General features: G+C 34.3%; 1 protein-coding gene across 22 annotated transcripts in view; it reads left to right on the top strand.

Moving 5' to 3' along the window:
• Nucleotides 1–21,148, top strand: part of LOC125651463 (protein unc-13 homolog A-like) — a 131,658-nt gene that overhangs the window by 68,029 nt on the left and 42,481 nt on the right. For all 22 annotated transcript variants that reach the window (XR_008803194.1, XR_008803193.1, XR_008803195.1 and 19 more), the window contains 4 exons: nucleotides 13,510–13,574; nucleotides 14,922–15,012; nucleotides 19,410–19,478; nucleotides 19,988–20,207. Coding sequence is in view for 18 of the 22 variants with exons in the window: in XM_056165835.1 (XP_056021810.1) it covers nucleotides 13,510–13,574; nucleotides 14,922–15,012; nucleotides 19,410–19,478; nucleotides 19,988–20,207 (445 nt within the window). In the remaining 4 variants the exon portion in view is untranslated. The remainder of the gene's footprint in view (nucleotides 1–13,509; nucleotides 13,575–14,921; nucleotides 15,013–19,409; nucleotides 19,479–19,987; nucleotides 20,208–21,148) is intronic.

The raw sequence follows: 21,148 nt of genomic DNA, 5'->3' as shown, positions 1-21,148 counted from the left end.
GCAACTAGTTACCTTTCTGAATATGCCTAGGTCGAAATAAAATATCGTCATCTTTCACCTGTAACGAGTCGATATGTACATGCGTTGGTTTTCTTTATTCTAAATGACTATACACATCGGGGGCGATATCAAGGTCACAAAGTGATGTAAAGATTACTTTACAGTCTTTTGTTCACATATTATATATAAATATATGAGACATATATTATTGAAGAAATTTAGGGGAGGGGATCATCTGACAAACAGATTAAAACACATACAGCTTGAACACTAGATAACGGCAATAAATAGCGAGAAAATATTATGACATTTTCCCCGTGATACAACTATAGACCTGTACGTCGTGATGTACTTTTATATTGTGATGTCATATAGTATGAAGTGCACCGAGGTACATTTTATGATGATTATTTTAACTTTACTCGTGACACCTTAACCCTGCTGCGTGATTCTTTGTCTGCACTAACCTTGTGATACAATATTCACCGATTCTTTGCCTGCACTAACCTTGTGATACAATATTCCATGATTCTCTGCCTGCACTAAACCTTGTGATACAATATATTCCATGATTCTCTGCCGCACTAACATTGTGATACGTACAATATTTGCCTGCACTAAACCTTGTGATACAACATCCAAACTGTAGCCAGAATTATATTTAATTTTCGTTTACATAAGACAGTGATGTTTTGGCAAAAAAAGTCATTAGTCTATAGTGACCATGCCTATGTCAGTTTCAAGCATCTAAAGTCCATGCACACATAAACAGAATTTTCTCCATAGTCTTAATTAAGCCACGTACAGAATCTGAGTCTATGTCTGCTCATTGAAAGAATTGTACATGGTTTTCACAATGAATGAGTCTATGCCTGCCCATTGAAAGAATTGTACATGGTTTTCACAATGAATGAGTCTTGCCCACCCATTGAAAGGATTGTACATGGTTTTCACAATGAATGAGTCTATGCCCGCCCATTGAAAGGATTGTACATGGTTTTCACAATGAATGTTCTCTGTTGATCATGACTCTTTGAATCAGGTTCAGAAATTGAATGCAACTATTGAATAGAATTCAAATTTTCATTCTTCACATGAAACTTGATATGCATAAAAAAGTGACCGGAATTCAGAAGGTGAATATTGATGGTCGTGTTTTAATGTCATGCAGTTTTCTATACACACTAGACCACTCAGTACCACCCTTACTGATTGGAAGTGATCATTAATTGCTCTCTGTTTTCCTCACACCATTTTATCATCTTATGTTTATGTATTATACTTGTAAAATGTTGTTCTGTTATCAAATATATAACCTGATTTTTGATTGGTCAGAAAATTAATAGGATTGCATTGTATACTTTACATTGGTATGGTCATGCTGTGTTAGTACCCACAAAGCTGCTGACCTAGCTGATGTAGATCAAACTGACCATGTTACGATGACCATTTATATCAGCAATATTGCGTCCAGACTGAATGAAATGTGTAAACAGGCCAATATTTTGTTCTTTTTCCTCATAAATCTTTGATAAGTACAGGTAATTAAGTTATGTAGAGACAATTGAGTTAAGTATACAGAGTTGTTCGGATTGGAGAAAATACAAATTATCAACAAAGTAGGGCTCTATAGGAATCCTATATATGTACTTATTAAATAGCAAGGCTCTGGGGAAGTCGAGTTTGTGGAAAACAAGATAAAGCGGGGATTGCGCCCCAAATCATCAGGAGGTTTTCCTGGTCTTACTAATGTTTAAGGGGGGTCACTCTGTACTTTTGCAATGTTATATTACAAGAGAAGTTTTCAGTGTATTTCATTAGGTTAACTATGGACAAGTTTTGAGATTGACAACTTTAACTTATGTCTCTTTAGATAACCCGCTTCCTCAACTCTGAAAGAAATTGATACACTGCACATACAGGAGACAAACAGTTTAAACACCCTCTGAATTTGTTTGAAACATAAATCTATATTCTGAGAGATGAAAGGAACATGTATTTTGTCTATCTTATTTTTTATAGCTTTAATTGAAGTTATAGACCATTTTTGTTTGTCAGCACCAATGGTTGTTCTCGTAATATGAATTAATCATGTGACCAAACAATGCTATTTATAAGAGATATAGTCGTGTGACTCTTTTGGCCATTAAAACCTTACCCCCTTTCCAATCAAAATTCCCCACTAATTTGACTGAATATTTTTTCTTGCAACTAACGATTTATCATTCTGTGTGTCTAGTTAGAGTTTGGATATGTTTTCATTCTATTCCAAGAACTATGGATTTATTTTGTTTTACATCCCATTGAGTCTGTTTGAATTATGGATTTATTTTGTTTTACATCCCTTTGAGTCTGTTTGAGAACTATGGATTTATTTTGTTTTACATCCCTTTGAGTCTGTTTGAGAACTATGGATTTATTTTGTTTTGCATCCCTTTGAGTCTGTTTGAAATATGGATTTATTTTGTTTTACATCCCTTTGAGTCTGTTTGAACTATGGATTTATTTTGTTTTACATTCCTTTGAGTCTGTTTGGACTATGGATTTATTTTGTTTTACATCCCTTTGAGTCTGTTTGGACTATGGATTTATTTTGTTTTACATCCCTTTGAGTCTGTTTGAGAACTATGGATTTATTTTGTTTTACATCCCATTGAGTCTGTTTGAGAAATTTTCACTCCTACTGAGACGTCACAAGCTCTAGATGAAGTACCACAGATTTAGACCCATGCTAAGCGCTCAGGGCTGTAGCAGTTTGATTCCTTAACATGTCAATGCCTGCAGTGACAAGGGACCTCTGTTTTTAAGATCATATAAAAAAAAAACCCATGATTCTCACTTCTAGATACATGTAAAGAGCATATGGCGAATGAGAAGAAATTTGTAACATACTTTGTACAGGCTTTGTCATTTTCATGATTTCCCCTTGATTCCATATGCAACCTTATAATTCTTCCATTCTAACCCAAAGCTTGATCTTCATATTTATATTGAAATACAATGCAATAACGTGATAGAATTTAAAACCACAATATACAGCATTCGTGACTGTCGTCTACTACGGTACATGAAACGCTGTATAATTCCAATCAATCGTGACTGTCGTCTACTACTGTGAAACACTGTATAATTCCAATCTTGCCAGTTAATGTTCCATGGTCTTAAATATCTCCTGCTGTAGACTGGAAAATATCTTGGAATTTCATGGTTATGGTGAACCAGTGTCAGTCATTGGTCAGGGGTGTTTGGATTTTAAGGATTATGTTAATACTTTACACTTCTTGTGATGCCTGATGAAAGATCCCTCTTGGGTGCAAGTTCAAAAGGTCAAAGGTCATTATCATGCATCATCATCAGAAATGCCTTTGCAGAGGAACGTGTGCTGTGTTTAGATGATTTTTTAGTAATTCATTTTGTTGAGTATTATGTAACAGTTCAAAACAAAACAACACGCAGTATGAATTGGGACATCATGTACGTAAATGAAAGATAATGAGTCATTGATATGTGTTTTTATTCGGTAGGAGAAGATTACTGTAAGTTTTTACATTATTTGATGTTAATGTCAGATTACGGATGCTCTCCATTATATCCTAAGTATCATTGTTGTAGACTATTGTAATGTGATCATGATATAGGATTGTAATTTGATGCAGGGTACTCATTTGCTGCAGTTTTGTTTTGGGGTCCCCCCCCCCCTCCCCCAGTTTTTAAACAGATGTTCAATGTTTCAATTTCTTGAGTTGTTATATGACTGCCTGTGCACTCTCCGGAATCTTTGAACTCATTTGAAGCAAGCTTAATTGGTTCATAGGCAATTTGAGTGTAAACATTATAGTGGATAGTAAGAAGGGGGATGAGTGATAATTGAAAGGAAGGCTTGTAAAGATGACGGTGGCTAAGAATTGCTGTACATCTCCAATGATTGTTTTTATATTGCTATCTTCTTCCTTTCCGTGTTACTTGATAAGAAATGTTTCATTATCAGACTTGTATTGGCCCACAACTGATTAAGGTTGACAAAACCTGTCTTCCTCAACCATAGAAATGAATGGCTGCAACCTCCTACAAAGGGAAATAATGATGAAATTGGCAAGGATAGAGTCATTCAGATTTCCTTACAAGTGCTCGGAAATAATTCCTGTCGTAAACTCCCCATACACAGTGTACATTGTAGACAGATAAAAGTTTGTTTTAATCCATGGTTTGCTACACTGAGGTTAGAATTGGGCTGCTCCAGGAAGAATGCAGTATGCTGAGTTTTTGAATTTACTTTTAGTGAAGGAGGAATATTTGTGGTATTTGAGATGTGTTTCGATCGTGTAAATGGTTCACTTGTGTGGACACTTGTGTGTGTTCAGAGTAAATATGTATATATACCTTAGGTTGATAAATGTAGAAAAGTTTAAATGATGAAAGGTATGAAAAAGTTATTTCTATACGATAAGGCTATTTATGGAAATCATAGTTATTTTGTATTCTCACTTTGACGAAATATATGGGTTTTTAACTCTTCTGAGCCAAAGGCTGAGCTAATCATATGGCCATATGTCTGGCGTGCGGTGTGCGTCAACTTTTTGGAAAAAGGGCTATATCTAAAGAACCCCTTGGCCAATTTTTGTCAAATTTGTCACAGGGTATCCTTGGCCCAAGGGCTTTCATTTGTACTAAAACTAGGGTTGTGACCCATTAACAAGGGGAGATAATTAGGAAAATGCAAACAAAAGTAGTGGTTGCTAAAAAATCTTCTTCTCAAGAACCACTGGGCAAATTATCACCAAACTTATGCATAAGGATGAGGATAGTTTGTAGATAAAAAATTGTTCAAGGCATCATCCTGGGGCAAAGGGTGTGGTATTAAGGTCACTTCAAAGTTGACCTTAAATTTTGTTTTGTTAAAACTTTGATATTTTGCTTAATATAAGGACTAGTATCATCAAATTTTGTCAGTTGATGCATCTTAGGACCTAATATCATGTTGTCTCAAAAGTAGGTCATAGTGACCTACTTTTTGAATTTCGCAGGTAATTATTATTAAATGGATTTTGATGCATATCTTGGACATTTTTGAGCCTATGATCATCAAAAGTTGTCAGTTGATGGATCATGGGACCTTGAACTGCGTCTTGTGAAAAGTATGTCACCATGACCTACTTTCTGAATTTTATGGCTAATCATTTATGAATACATTTTAGGTTGTTATTTCAGATACCGAGAGGTTTAGAATCATCAAACCTTGTAAGTTGATGCATCTAGAGGCCTCGAAACATATTTATTAAAAAAAAAAGTAGGTCACAATGACCTTTTTGAATTTTGCAGACATTCAAATTTCACATTTTCAATTTGAGATGCATATTTTGGACACTATGAAAGCTAGGATCATCAAACTTTGTCAGTTGATGCATCTTGAGTCTTCATAGTTTGTTGAGCAAAAAGTAGGTCACCGTGACCTATTTTTGGATTTTGACGGCTATATTTTAATATTTCAGATACTATTTGACTTACAATTATCAAACTTTGTCAGTTGATGCATCTTGAGTCTTCAGAGTGTGTTGACTAAAAAGTAGGTCACCGTGACCTATTTTTGGATTTCGACGGCTATATTTAAATATTTCAGATACTATTTGACTTACAATCATCAAACTTTGTCAGTTGATGGGTCTTGAGTCTTCAGAGTGTGTCAACCAAAATGTAGGTCACTGTGACCTACTTTTGGAGTTTGACGTTTATATCTGAATATTTCAGATACTATTTGACTTCAATTATCAAACTTTGTCAGTTGATGCATCTTGAGTCTTTGGAGTGTGTCGACCAAAAAGTAGGTCACTGTGGCCATCTTTTGGAATTTGACGGCTATATTTGAATACTATTTGACTTGTCAGTTGATGCATCTTGAGTCTTCAGTGTGTCGACCAAAAATAGGTCACCGTGACCTACTTTTGGACAGTTACATTTAAATTTTCAGGTACTATTTGACTTAACATCATCAAATTTTGTTAATTGATGAATCTTGGTTAGTGAGAATTTTTGCCTGTTCTACAATGTATCAGAAGAGCGATTCTAGGCCCATGAGCCTCTTGTTTTTTTTTATTAAAGACAGATTGGTGAAGTTTGGCATTTGTTATAGATTTGAATTATCCCCAAATACTCATAAACTGACCTGTGTTAGCATACAGATGAGGGGGTTAATTCCCAGGTTACGGATTATCTCCCTGTAGTCGATATATGTACACATTGAAACCTTAGCGCTGCCATGAGTGAATATATATACACAAATAACTTTTATGCTTTTCATTGGTTGAAAGAACAAGAGATGGCCATTGGGCAAATTTGAAATTTTGTATTACTATGATATACACAAGGACTGTGTCAGAATTTTTAAAATATCTTTTCAAAATAAGTATGCATGTATTTATCCTTGAATAGTGACTTTAGATTGAAGTTTCTTCAGAAACAGATTCCATGGACCTAGTATTTGGCCACAGTTTTCTGAACCCTAAATGTTATTTGATTCAGTAAATAGAGTGATATAATTATCATACTTGATATTCTTGCAAAATGCACTTGATTGTTTTCGGTCCATTCTGATTGAAATACACGTAAACTCTGCTCCCAGCTTGTTTTACATTGCTACGTACTGTGCGGCAGTGAGTGATCATTCTGTTTATGTTCAGAGGAAACAGAACCACAGTGTTAATCATAGCAGACAAAGTGTTTGTTTATATATTTTCCTCTTCTTATGTTCTTTAATGACACCCAGAGCTTTAAGACACCTCCATAGATCACTTACATAATGAGGGCCTTGCGGGCTCCAGGATTCCAGCACTGCATGTTACGGGTCGAATGTAGGGGGAGAACAAGCGTGGTGATTTAGGAGAATATTGACCAAAAGGTTGCGATGGGGATGATCTTGGAGAAGTTGACTTCCTCTTTTGGAGCAGAGGAGAAGAACATGGGAGTTAATGACAATAATAATTGCTCTTCCGATGAAACGGGAGACATTCCTGATGTGAGGGACAATATAGAGAATGGAGGACCAAGTGCCCACAGTCAGTCGTCTTGGTCGCAGTGCATTACCGCACAGCAGGAGATTAATCTGATAGAGGTGGGCAGGAGGCAGTCACAGAGTTCAGAGGTCACCTGTAATGAGGATTATTATACAAGTTTTGGAGAGGACTACTGCTTGCAATTGCTTTTTGATGAAAATGAAAGCGATCAGGAAGATGACACGATTGGCGAGGGAGGCAGACGGGTGCACTTCAGTACTAATTGTACGGACGCTGGGGATGATTTTGCCTGCCAGGTACATCTTCATTATTATTTCCCTCTGTAACTTTTACTATGGAGGTTTCATTAATGGATTGCTTGTGAACTGATGTGGGAATCGGGGCTTTTACTTTAAATGCTTCATTTGTAAATGTTGCCTTCATGAAACAATGAATGGCGGCTTTTAAAAGAGTTTTCTCCCTTCTCTGTCACTGTTTGTTTGAATCTTTCAGTTGTGAAATTAAAACACTGATCCTAGTAATTGTTAAAAGAAAACATACTTCTGAATCATGGCTTACTAAATTGATAAAAGTAAATTTTTTGGGATTTTGAATTTTCCATGTGCAATGATCCAATGTCCAAAAAGTTATATATAGAGAGAACATTGAACAGTTGTTTTTTTTTTACAGAGATCAATGAACAAAATATTGAATTTTGAGTGATATATTTCATTACAACCGAACAATGTTACTTAAAGGACACATCTCGTGTTTTTAAACTTTTTAATTTTTTCAGCAAAATTAATTCATTTCATGCCTAAAACTGCTTTACATGTGTTTTAAAAGAAACAGTTTGCGTAGTTTTCGAGTTTGATTGCGATGAAATTCAAATCTTGCGATATGCATATTTTCTTCGATATTTTACGCGCCATTATCTGTGACGTCATATGCGACCTCGAGCGAGAAGATTTGAAAACATCTGTTAGCCATTTCATAAACAGATTAGATTTAATTGACAAACAAACAATTATCACATTAACGGCTTGTAAATAACACTGCATTGGGGTGTTGTGTGCCGTTTAAGGGTGTACTTGCTGTCAGTAGAGATGATTTGGACTGTGTTTTTTTCAATTTTCGAAGGAAGGTATGAGGGACAAGACGTGAATATTTTTTGTTGGCACAACGACTTTGCCATAAAAAAAAACCCAGTAGAATTTGTCCCTATACTTTTTCAAACAAGCTCTTGGACAAAGACGTATATAAACTGCGAGAAAATGGTTCTATCGAAGCTTCGCACTGTTACATATAGGCCTACCGCATATACTTTCCGTTCTGCTCTCAAATTCAATACACACTCGCACCAACTGACCTTCACCTTGTAACACCATATAGGCAGAACTTTGCTAGCAGTGTCTACCAACTGGTAGTTTTAAAAAAGAAATTTAAAGATAAAAGATAATAGAACTTTCAATTATAAATAATAAAATATGATATTTCCCAACTTTGAATTGAATTATAATGCTTTCATTTTTTTTTTTAAAGGAACGCGTACGTGTTTACAACAACAGCACGCCGCGCTCCCACTTCCTAAGTAACAATGTGTAGATAACAAAAAATAATGATTAATAAAATTGAGCTTGAATAATATAATTTAAAAGTATTGTGATTTTCACAATAACTTTGATCATTTTTATTATTTTTTTTTTTCCCGAAATGCACCCGTGACGGTAGGCCTAGTTGTCAATGCTACATGTACGTAATCGTATTATAATTTAGGCCTATCTAACTTCTCCAAAAATAAATTTAATAATAATTGCTCTGTTTATTTTAGAAAAGCAACAACGCTAATTACAGTTGTTTACAGAAATGGCATTACCAAATAGTGTTTAGACAGTGATCCCATGTAAACATTATTTACTCGCAAATTTATGCAGATTTCATACTTGCTTTCCTCGCTACATTTGGGTCGCTATTTGTATGCACTGGTGGCTAAAAGATATAAGACTCGGGAAATTTGTCAACATCGAAATAAATGTTATCCATGGTAAATAAATTAGGCCCCTAAAACCCGAGTTTTTAAAAATATCTAACACTACTATTACAACAAGTTGATCGACGAAGGTCGCATATGACGTCACTGTACCACGTGACTACCTATCTAATTAACTAGGCTTTTTGAAATCGGGGCTTAGATTTAAGTCCATATTGTGGCTAATTATCGCAATACTTCAGTGAACGAACTATTACAATTAATTTCTATAAGCATAAGGAAGACAAAATGCATATAATTCTGTATACTTTGAAAACACGAGATGTGTCCTTTAATGTACTGAACATTCAGAAGGGGGGGGGGGGTGTGTCATGTGTAGATGTAACAGGTGAGAGTGAGGTCAATTGATTGGTCAGTAATGGTGGCCTCACAGTGCAGGTGAAGTATGGTGGAAATGCATGTTCATTTTCAATCCACACATGGAATGAAGCAGTTGCTGTTTGTTTCTCTGTAAGGTTGGTAGATCATGGACAAGCATTGGAACTGTTTTATTAGATCATGGACAATCTTTGGAACTGTTTTATTAGAACATGGACAATCTTCGGAACTGTTTTATTAGATCATGGACAATCATTGGAACTGTTTTATTTTTCTGTGGTTTTGTTTTTTGTTGTCTTTTCTATGAAAATATTATTTACTTCTGTTCATTAATTTCTTTATTGTTTTGATGTAAGTGAATAAAGATGTGCACATGCATGCGTGCACCCAGAAATAGATATAGAAAAATTTACACAAGTTAATAAATTACTCGACTAGTTTCTTTACTTTTATTATTTTTCTAAAATGCTATGTACTCTTTTTATATAATATTGATTTGATATTTCATATTCTGATTAAATTTTATAATTCAATATTAATATATATTAAATCAATATTTAATTAATTATGAATTGAAACAGTTAAGAAATTAATGAACAGGTGTAAATATAGTTTCATAGAGTAATAGCAATTTATGATAATGTACTATTTTGCTTATATGAATTAAATCTCAGGCTTATTGTCAATGATCGTGTTATATATAGCTTATCAGGCTTATTGTCAATGATCGTGTTATATATAGCTTATCAGGCTTATTGTCAATGATCGTGTTATATATAGCTTATCAGGCTTATTGTCAATGATCGTGTTATATATAGCTCATCTAGGTGCACTTTGTTTTTAACTTTATCCAACGTAAGACTGATTAGTTCAGTTCAGTCGTGACGCTTGATCGGAACAGTCTTTTCTATATTGGCTTTTGTAGTTTAGTTTTAGTGTTAGTTTTCTTTTCTATTTTTAGTTTTCTTTTCTATGTAAATATTAGCTGTCATCCTAAGGAATGGACTGGTCGTCCTGAAAATTTATCAATTCATTGTTGTTCATGTTGTTTAGGTCATTTTAGTGCTTTATTTATATTGTACAAAAAATGTATGTAGATAAACTTGGTGTTCATGGTAAATGATTACTGTATAAGTTCAATTTTTGTAATTTACGTATTAAGAAGATTTGATTGCAAGTGAAGTGCAAATAAATACATGAATATTTGAATATGAAAAAGTATTGATTAAAATCTTGTGTGATTCAGAGTCACATGCCTGATATTTGAAATTGATTCTAAATAAGATCAGATTTTAATAATGCACTTGAAACCAGACTTTGTGAGCTTTTTATGATGATTTTCTCCATTAGCTCCAGAAGGTCAATGTTATCTTTTCATATCAAAGTTTTTCTGATGTATGTTATTAAATTTTTCACATTTTTAATTTCTTCAATTTCCAAAACCACTATTCTGTTTTCAACCATACTTGATACTTGTACAACCATTCGTATTATCTCACACGGGGGGGGGGGGGGGGCGTATCAGTCCGGTGGTTTTAGTTGTATATGTTGTTCGGAACCTAAGTCCTTTGGGTTACTGATAGGTCTTTTATAGGGATGTAAATTTTGGAATTATGGATCTTTAAAAGGGCTCTTGCCCAAGAATAGCAAGGCTACAATTTGTCACAATTGTTACACTCATTAGCCTAGCCCTCTGTCATGTAGATCCAAATACCCCTGGTGATTGGTGGGCAACCATTAGTGTGTAAAGTTGTATGAATTAAACAATATATGACTTTTTTTTATAATTATTATTGACAATTTGGTAAATTGATTTAGGAATCATAATCCCAGATACGGCCAAGGTAGAATATATAAGGGTTCTAAAGGGCTTACATAGGAATCATCTATAGTAAAATCTTTGAAGAAAATACATTTAACTACAATTTGTGAAGACAATAGAGAGAAATGTAGATTCAAGTAATTTCTTCTGGCTCTATCGAGTAAGTTAACTTTCAGATGAACATTTCAACTGCAAGTACCATTAATTTGTTTTTGTCATTAGGGTCACTGGTGACATCTTAGATCTGGGATCCCATTAGAAATGACATATAACTTGACCATTTTGTAAATCAATCAACATTTCTGATACTTCAGTATTTCCAGGCTGTTGACTGTTCTGATTCTGTTTGTGATTTTGATCAACAGAACAATTCGTTATGCAAGCTAGGACATGATTGCCTTTAGATTTTGAGGTCACAAGGTCAAAAGACAAGGTTGCTTTAGATTTTGAGGTTGTAAGGTCAAAAGACAAGGTTAATGATAATAGCCTTTAGATTTTGAGGTCAAAAGACAAGATTGCCTTAAGATTTTGAGGTCACAAGGTCAAAAGACAAGGTTACAATAGATGATGAAGGGGAATTTGTGTTTAACAATTATTGAAGTATTTTTGTCAATGCATCTTTAAAGCTGTATGATCCGATGTTCATGTATTATTTTTGTACATATATAATTACTTTCAAGCAAATTAATTAGTGTTAAAATTTATCAACCTTTCCTTAATTACATGATTGAAAACATTTGCATGTAAAACAAAACAGCTAGAAGATTATTTAGAAAGTAAACGTGTGGTACATATAAAATCATCCGGAACGCCTCAGGCCTTTCACCAAAGAAACTGTTTTTCGGTGAAGGGCTTGAGGTGTTCCAGATGACGCATAAATTATACATTGATAGGTGCATGATATGTCTATAAATAGCCCCACACACATCAGGGGAATCCCAACATGATGTATTAACTCAGATGCAACTGTCTAGTTTTAAGGCTGAAAGAGCATAAAACAAAGAATTACTAAGAGGTATTTGCTATTTTCATTTCTATTAAACTTATGGCACAGTACTGTTGTAACAAAATACACAGCTTTACACAAATAAGACCACCGATGATATGAAAGTTTGAACTGGTCACATGACTGTCTCTTGAAATGACAGAGTGATGCGGTTGTTTGTAATATTGATTTAAAATCAAATAATTTTGGTTAAAACAGGTGAAATAATGTATGACATGTCATACAGCCCCATAACTACATACGTGCGATGATTTAAAATTCAGACCATACAACTTTTAAGTTGTTAAGGAACAAGATGTTGCATTGAACTGGACAATTTGAATATTTTGTTTATTATATTGTTTTACACAATGACTGCACAGAGATTCGCTTCAAGCTTTCCAGTTTTATTTGAATGCAGTATTCACAGGTCTAATTTTTTAAAAAAGATTAGTAAAAAAAAAAAAAAAGATTCGAACAGTGAATATAAAACAGCTCAGAGAATTTAAAACTCAGCAAATCATTACAAAACAATTAACTCTCCATCTACCTTTTTAAGCTTATAGTCTTTGACAAAGTCAAAATCAATTAACAGATAAAAGCATTAGTAAAGACCAGCAGGCATTGATTATGTAAACATTTAAATAATTAAAATGAATGAATATTCATTGACTTCCTCTTCACTGATTGCAGTTGTAGTGCAGCCTGCAATATTCACGGTATCTGCTTTAGCCACCATTATCTTAGTAGGCTGATTTAAAAAAGGAAAGTACCCACTTTTTAATGATAATGACTATCTGGAAGGAACAGGTGCTTGTCGGTAATTCATAACATGGGAGCTGATTCCTGAAAACGGGTGCTTGTCCGTAATTCATTACATGGGAGCTGGTTACTGAAGACAGGTGCTTATAGTCTCAGTAATTCATTAATTGGTTGCTGGTTACTGAAGACAGGTGCTTGTCTGTAATCCATTAATTGGTTGCTGGTTACTGAAGACAGGTGCTTGTCTGTAATTCATTAATTGGGTGCTGGTTACTGAAGACAGGTGCTTGTCTGTAATTCATTAATTGGGAGCTGGTTACTGAAGACAGGTGCTTGTCCGTAATTCATTAATTGTGTGCTGGTTACTGAAGACAGGTGCTTGTCTGTAATTCATTAATTGGGAGCTGGTTACTGAAGACAGGTGCTTGTCCGTAATTCATTAATTGTGTGCTGGTTACTGAAGACAGGTGCTTGTCTGTAATTCATTAATTGGGAGCTGGTTACTGAAAACAGGTGCTTGTCTGTAATTCATTACATTTATTATATTCAAGGTTTTTTCTGTAAACTGGAGTTTTTGTCTTTGCAGGAAGGAGTCAACATGATGGGTCATTCAGAAGACTCGCGGGACAAGTGGACTCACCCCAATGGGGGGTAAGTAGAGACACACACACACACACACACACCCCACCCCCCAGTTTTCCTTCTCAATGATTCGTAAATTGTAATTGCCACGATGATCACCTCTAAACTGTTGTATCACTAATCACTTTGTGAATTATTTCCAATCATATCTAATTTATTGACCTAAAGAATTATTATACCCCCCGAACGAAGTTCAGGGGGGTATATAGGAATCACCCTGTCTGTCTGTCCGTCCGTCCGTCCGTCCGTCTGTCTGTCTGTGCAGATTCGTGTCCGGGCCATAACTTCTTTGTTCTTTGACTTAGGCATACCATATTTGGCACACAGGTGGATCACCATGAGACGATGTGTCGAGTACCTTTATGACCTCTATATGACCTTGACCTCAAGGTCAAAATTAAAGGTTTTTTACATTGGATTCGTGTCCGGGCCATAACTTCTTTGTTCTTTGACATAGGCATACCATATTTGACACATGAGTATATCACCATGAGACGATGTGTCATGTACCTTCATGACCTCCATATGACCTTGACCTCAAGGTCAAAATTAAAGGTTTTTACAATGGATTCGTATCAGGGCCATGACTTCTTTGTTCTTTGACATAGGCATACCATATTTGACACATGAGTGTATCACCATGAGATGATGTGTCAGGTACTTTCATGACCTCTATATGACCTTGAACTTTGACCTCAAGGTCAAAATTGATTATAGGGTTTTGACATAGTCTTACCATAAGACATGGGTGTATCACCATGAGACTATGTGTCATGTACATTCATGACCTCTTTATGACCTTGACCTTTGATCTCAAGGTCAAAATTATAGGTTTATGCCATGGATTTGTGTTCGGACTACTATAGTATATCTTCCATTTTCTTCTACAAAGGCATACCATAATTTTACACTCAGGAAAGAGGTAATTTATACCTATTAACAACACCCTTTGGGAGAGTGGGGTAAGCGGGGGGTATTCTTAGTGAGCATTGCTCACAGTACCTCTTGTTATTTCAAAGGAAAATATATGCAGATTATTCTTTGTCAGGAATTTGAAGTACTGTAAACATGGACATTTTTTGTGGGGGTTGTTTACACTAAATACATGAGGACAAGGTGTTCATACAACTTGCTCCCATGCATACTATTCCCATAATTAATTAAACCCTATGTGTCTGGTTTGGGAAATAGTGTGATTAACAACACATGGAAATATCCACATTTACAGTAATTGAATGCAATAAAACTCGTAAAATACGTGAAAAAAGAGAAATCAGTTATTCAGACTTCAAGCAGAAAGGTTTGACTGTATAATGTTTCTGTATGGATGTGTTCATTATGGTTTTTTGTTTCTAGGCCAGAGCACAATGATATATACAGTTGTTTAGACACCATTCCAGAATTTACCCTACCACGCCGCAAATCGGTGGCCCTTGTTAGTGACTTGGTAAGTAATTAAGTAACTAATTGTTTTACCATACAATAGTGAACCATGAGTATGCGAATTTTTCCAAAATTTATCCAGACCTGCTACCAGAATTATAGAAGTCTCTTTAGTTGATAGACAAACCTAATTAACAAAGCCTCTTCTTTCTTTTCAACTTTATAGGCTTTTAACAATGTTTCAAAATATCGCCCACTTCCCATTGCATTCCCAGCTTCCTTTACACTGTTTTTGGATATTGTCTCGGGGTGTGAAGGACTGATAAGATTTTGGCATGTTAAAAGTAATGTAACCTCTTGCTAGTGGATGTTGTCTCCAAGTTTGTCTTGCTATAACATGTGTTGACCTTGAGTTTGCATTTTTTGACCTTGTTATTATGTACAAGTTTGTGTTACTATAACATATGTTGACCTTGGTATTGTCTACCAGTTTATGTTGCTATGACAAATTGACCTTGGTATCATGAGTTTACAGTTTTTTTACCTTGTTATTGTGTACAAGTTAGTGTTACTATGACATGACCTTGGTGTTGTTTACGAGTTAGTGTTAATATGACATGACCTTGGTGTTGTTTACGAGTTAGTGTTACTATGACATGACCTTGGTGTTGTTTACAAGTTAGTGTTACTATGACATGACCTTGGTGTTGGTTACGAGTTAGTGTTAATATGAAGTGACCTTGACATTGTTTACGAGTTAGTGCTACTATGACAGCTAGGTTGACCTTGGTGTTGTGTTGCTATTGACAGGTTGACCTTGACGTTTACGAGTTCATGCTTCTATGATGGGTTGACCTTGGTGTTGTTGTGTTGCTATGACATGTTGACCTTAATTGGTATTGTCTATCTATATAATAATGAGACTATGTTTGTATGATAATGTTTCTATTGTTAGATGATAATGAAGCTATTTTTAGATGATAATGTAGCTATTTTTAAACTATCTTAAGATGATAATGCAGCTATTTTTAGATGATAATGTAGCTATATTTACATGATATTGAATGTAGCTATATTTATTATGATTGTGTAGTGTTTAGCGTGGATCTTTCAGAGATAGTCAGCATAGTGCATGCAAACACTACGCTGATAATATGATTATTATGGATATTACTGTCTTACGAAATCACCATCTCATGTCCACAGTCAGTGGGTGTCGTCAATTGCGTGCTGCGTCTTGCTGATCGTAGCGGTTCAACAATCATCCCAATATAAAACACGTGTTTTCTGTATAGTTTGTTTTGCTGCTGTATAATTAAATCTTTGATTTTTTTAATGCTAAAATTGACTGAATACCTTCAGGCCTACATAGCTCAAGCAATGGTGTCCTCGTTGTCTGATCGCAGAGCTCCCTTCATAGCACCAATACTATCTGTAAATCTTTTTGAGTACTATGTCAAAGTAAGGTATCAAATTTTTTATTTAAACAATATATTTTATTCAATACTGAATGGGATTGAGCAGTAGGATAAAACTATGTTAGCCCTCTCCCTAAGGTAACGAATGTATACACATACTAACTAAAAGGGAATACTTTTTTGATATTTGATGGACTATTATATATTGATACATATGTCATTTTTGGAAGACTTTACAAAGTAGAATAAATACAATATTTTTAAAGTCACGACCCGGGGGGTGGGGGGGGGATGTTTCCAGAAAGATGGTTTTTAAATGTTCGATAGTGTTATTATATGAAAGATTTGTACTGTATTTCAGTACATTTATTAGTATCTTTCATGAAAAGGTACAGAAATGCTAAATAATGGAGTGAAATATTGATTAAAAAGTTTATATGTAAAGAAGCAAATGAAAAATTCATAAGTAGTTTTTGATCAATAGAAAATTGATATCTGTGTAGGGTGACAGGTACTTAAAGAAGAAATCTTTATAATGATTTTATAGACTGTTTGTTTTTCAGGTGTTCTTTTGTTTGTTTATTTTTCTTCTTTTTTTTTGTGAAATGCATGGATATATTAAACTTAGAATATGATAAAGATCAACAGATTCATTTGAAAATATATAAGAACGAGTCCATCTGAATTAAATCACGGCTGTACACTTACATATTGTTCTGTTTTATAGTTCTTGCGAACTGCCAATTCAAGTTATGTAATAGCAGTCAATACATTAATTTTATTTTTTACGTACTAAATTTGATATAACAGCAAAAGATATAATACTGTAATAGAAGAGTTGATATTTGACCATATATGGTGAAGATGGAACTTTGATAACAACAGCTAGTAGTCGGATATTTAAAAGTACGGAAACTCGCACTAAATTCACTAAGGTAGTGCGAGTTCATTAAAGTACTGAAACTCACGCTAAATTCACTGAGGTAGTGTGATTTCATTATTTAAAGTACTGAAACTCACGCTAAATTCACTAAGGTAGTGTGATTTCATTATTTAAAGTACTGAAACTCACGCTAAATTCACTAAGGTAGTGTGATTTCATTATTTAATTGCTGATATTAAGTCAGCCTTTGATGGACCGGTATAAACCCAGGTACTCTACATAGAATCTGTGATAGAAAAAATGTATCAAAATGTATGATAATACAGGGATAGAAGTTTCAGATATTGGTAGCCTTGAAAAGCCAGGCCTTGATTACTCGAAAGAAACTTAAGTCGAAACTTGGACTTAAGTCTGAAATTTTGCTCAAATTTTGACTGCTCAAAATAAAAGTAAACTCAAACTTAAGTTTGAGATAATTAATTTTCGAGAAATCCAAGAATGAAGACTTACCAAATTCAAGCTAACTCAAACCATACATGATATTGCAATGAACTGATAAAAATAATTGACTTTGTTAAAGAACTTCAAAGCAATATATACCACAGGGAGTGTCTATATATATTTTAACTTTAAAATATGATGAGACATCATGCCACCTGATCGGATATTCAATTCTTAGTTTAAATGGCGATGTCGAATTCTTAGTTTAAATGCTCGATGTCGAATTCTTAGTTTAAATGGTCAATGTCAGATTCTTAGTTTAAATGGTTGATGTCGTAGTTGTTATCAAAGCTCAGATATTTGTCAACAGATCATTGTCAATTGTTGAGTTATTTTTAGGTAAGCTTAGCATAATTTCTCCCAAGGTGAGATTTATAGACCTTGATGGCTTTCTGTTTCTCTGTTCCTCAAAGCTATTGATTTATTCTCAGAGAAAATTAACCAGAGAGAAATCTTTTCATTCTGCCTTAAAGTAGATAGTTTCTGTCCTGTTTGTCCTCAGACAATCACACTAATACTAAAACAATGGCTTTTTTTTTCCTTTGCAGGTGCTTAAGGTATCTGGTCATCTCGTAATGTTATAGTAGTAGACATGTTGTGTAGCGATGGATATTTAGTACATTTGCTCATTTTCAATTATATATGTTTCCTTTCATGAAAATTTCTTAATCTTGATTGATATAACAAATATTTTTGATGTGAATGGCCTATAAACACAATTTTGGTAGCTGAAATTTTTTTTGTCTTGTTTCCTTTGTAATTTTAAAATACTATTTCTCTATTCTTTATATTTATCTATACATTCAGGCTTTTCTACTGTTTAAATATGTGCACATTCCGTTCTAGCAATAGATACATGTGTATATATTTTTAAATTAAGTTCTTTATGTTGAGCAGATATTATTAGCTATATTTCACAGTGTTGGCACAATGAAACATGAATAAATGCAATGTTTCGCACAGTTTATCGTTTCTTACGAATAATAAATGTGTATGTAGAGTAGTTTCTCTGACAATACAGAGGATTTTTTGGCGACTAGAGGCACACACAATTTTTTATTCATATTACAATAAACACTTGCATGAAAACAGTATAATTTAGTGCATGGGATTCTGTGAAATATATTTAATCGAATACAAATATTCAAAGATTAGATAAAGGTATTGATTTAAAATCAATCAAAAAATTACTGCCTTAATTCATTGATTAGTAGATAAAGTAATCTGTTCCCAGACAGAAACGCATATCATGAGTGTTTAATTGTTTGCCTGGTGATTATCAACATTTCAGATGTTTATTTTAGTCAGCACTAAAACACTTCTCATTGCATAAATCTGCATTAACAGACATGTATGTGTTTAACAACTTCAAAGACAAAAATACATTGAAAAAGAAAGGGTGAAAATTTAAAAAAAAAAAAAAAAAAAACCACCTGAAAATCAGTTGAAATATGTATAACCTAAAATACTAATTAATGTGTGATATTCTGATTTTTGTTTGGGCGTGAATTAAAACATTTGGATTGTTATGTACATTATGAATGCAGCTTTGATGAAACTTTAACGTTTATCGAAGGAATTAATGTTTAATTTGATCTTGAAATATTTTATCAGAGGGAGGCTTAATTGGTTAATTAATTTGATTTACGACTGTTTCAGACTATGCAATCCAAACGAAATGCACCCTCTGCTATGGTAGCAAGGCAATCCCTGAAAGATGAGGAATTGGTAAGTTTAGGAACTGGTGAGTTGAGGAACTGATGAATTGAGAAATTGGTGAGTTGAGGAATTGATGAATTGAGAAATTGGTGAGTTGAGGAATTGATGAGTTGAGGAATTGGTGAGTTGAGAAATTGGTGAGTTGAGGGAGGAATTGATGAGTTGCGAAATTGGTGAGTTGAGGAATTGATGAGTTGAGGAACTGAAGAGTTGAGAAATTGGTGAGTTGAGGAATTGATGAGATGATCAGGAATTGATGAGTTGAGGAATTGATAGGTTGGGGAACTGGTAAGTTTTTGTGCAAAGTGAAAACACAAGCTGTATAGTTGCTTGCTTCTTGGAACTAATCTTTATTGGCTTTATCAACATCAACTAGAATAATTATTCTTTATCTCTAATAACAACTTACATTTTAATGTATTGTATACCTATTGGAGAATAAAACTCATGTCTATGAAAATATAAGTTGCAATGCATTTGATATTGGAAAGTTTAAATGTGTGAAGGTTACTTTTCAGAAAATGCACGTGTACAAAAAGACTCTGCAGGCTCTAATCTACCCGATCTCCAGCACGACACCACACAACTTCGTGGTATGGACTGCCACCTCTCCCACATACTGCTTCGAATGTGGTGGTCTCCTGTGGGGAATGGTCAGACAAGGTGTCAGGTGCACAGAGTGTGGCGTCAAATGTCACGAGAAATGTAAAGACCTGCTCAATGCTGACTGCCTGCAACGTGAGTTCTCGGACAATGTGTCATCTTGTTAGTGCAAATCTTTTATGAAAACTGAAAGTGCTGTGCACATTAGAAAATTTTTTTAGCAGTCAATACAGTGTAACCTTAGTATATCACCAGCTTCTCTCCCAGCCTGTTTTGGCATTATATCGAGGGTGGCATTGTAAAAAAAAAAAATCATACGTTTATGTACAACTGTTTCATTAATGAGTCATGGTATAGGTTCTACGAGGACTGAATATGTCGAGCGATTGACAAAACACATGTAATGGCTGCAATTTTTTCTCTGGAACACAGAAATATGACATCACACATATCAATAAACATGAAGGTCACATGGTACACAAAATTTACTACAGTTTCTTTCTCTGTTTTTTATGTGTTTTTAATTGATAAGGGCCCTGCAATGGACGAGTGCCTTATAGTGATCAACCTGTGTGTGCGTCCATCCCTTCTTCCATGCACACGCTTTTGCAGCTGTTGAAATGAACATGTAATACTATATACAGGAACCAATATCTAAAGTAATACTATATACAGGAACCAATATCTATGGGTTACAGATCAAGTTTTAATCTCCTTTAAACAATGCCACAAAGCTGGTTCCTTTTCTGTGGTGCCTCAGCCATCACAATGATATATAGTTATTTTCTATATAATTTATTTATCTCCATTGTTTGATTGTAAGCTACACTTTGCATTCTCGGATGGAATCCACAATAACCTACGTCAATAAATAAATAACAAACTTTATCAACATCATACCATAGAGCAAATCATTTGTTCGATTATGAAAAATTAATAAGAAAATATGTTAATTTCTGCCTTTAGATAACAATAAAAAAAACTGTCCTGTGTAGATAATACCAAAGTTAATTTTCCACTTGTAACACATGATGATACTAGCCCAACTTAACTGATTATGCAAATTACTCTTGCCA

The sequence above is a fragment of the Ostrea edulis genome, chromosome 5 (assembly GCF_947568905.1).
Source record: "Ostrea edulis chromosome 5, xbOstEdul1.1, whole genome shotgun sequence".
Lineage (NCBI taxonomy): Eukaryota > Metazoa > Mollusca > Bivalvia > Ostreida > Ostreidae > Ostrea > Ostrea edulis.
The sequence above is the reverse complement of the archived record's forward strand: the minus strand, read 5'-3'. Positions and strand labels throughout refer to the sequence as shown.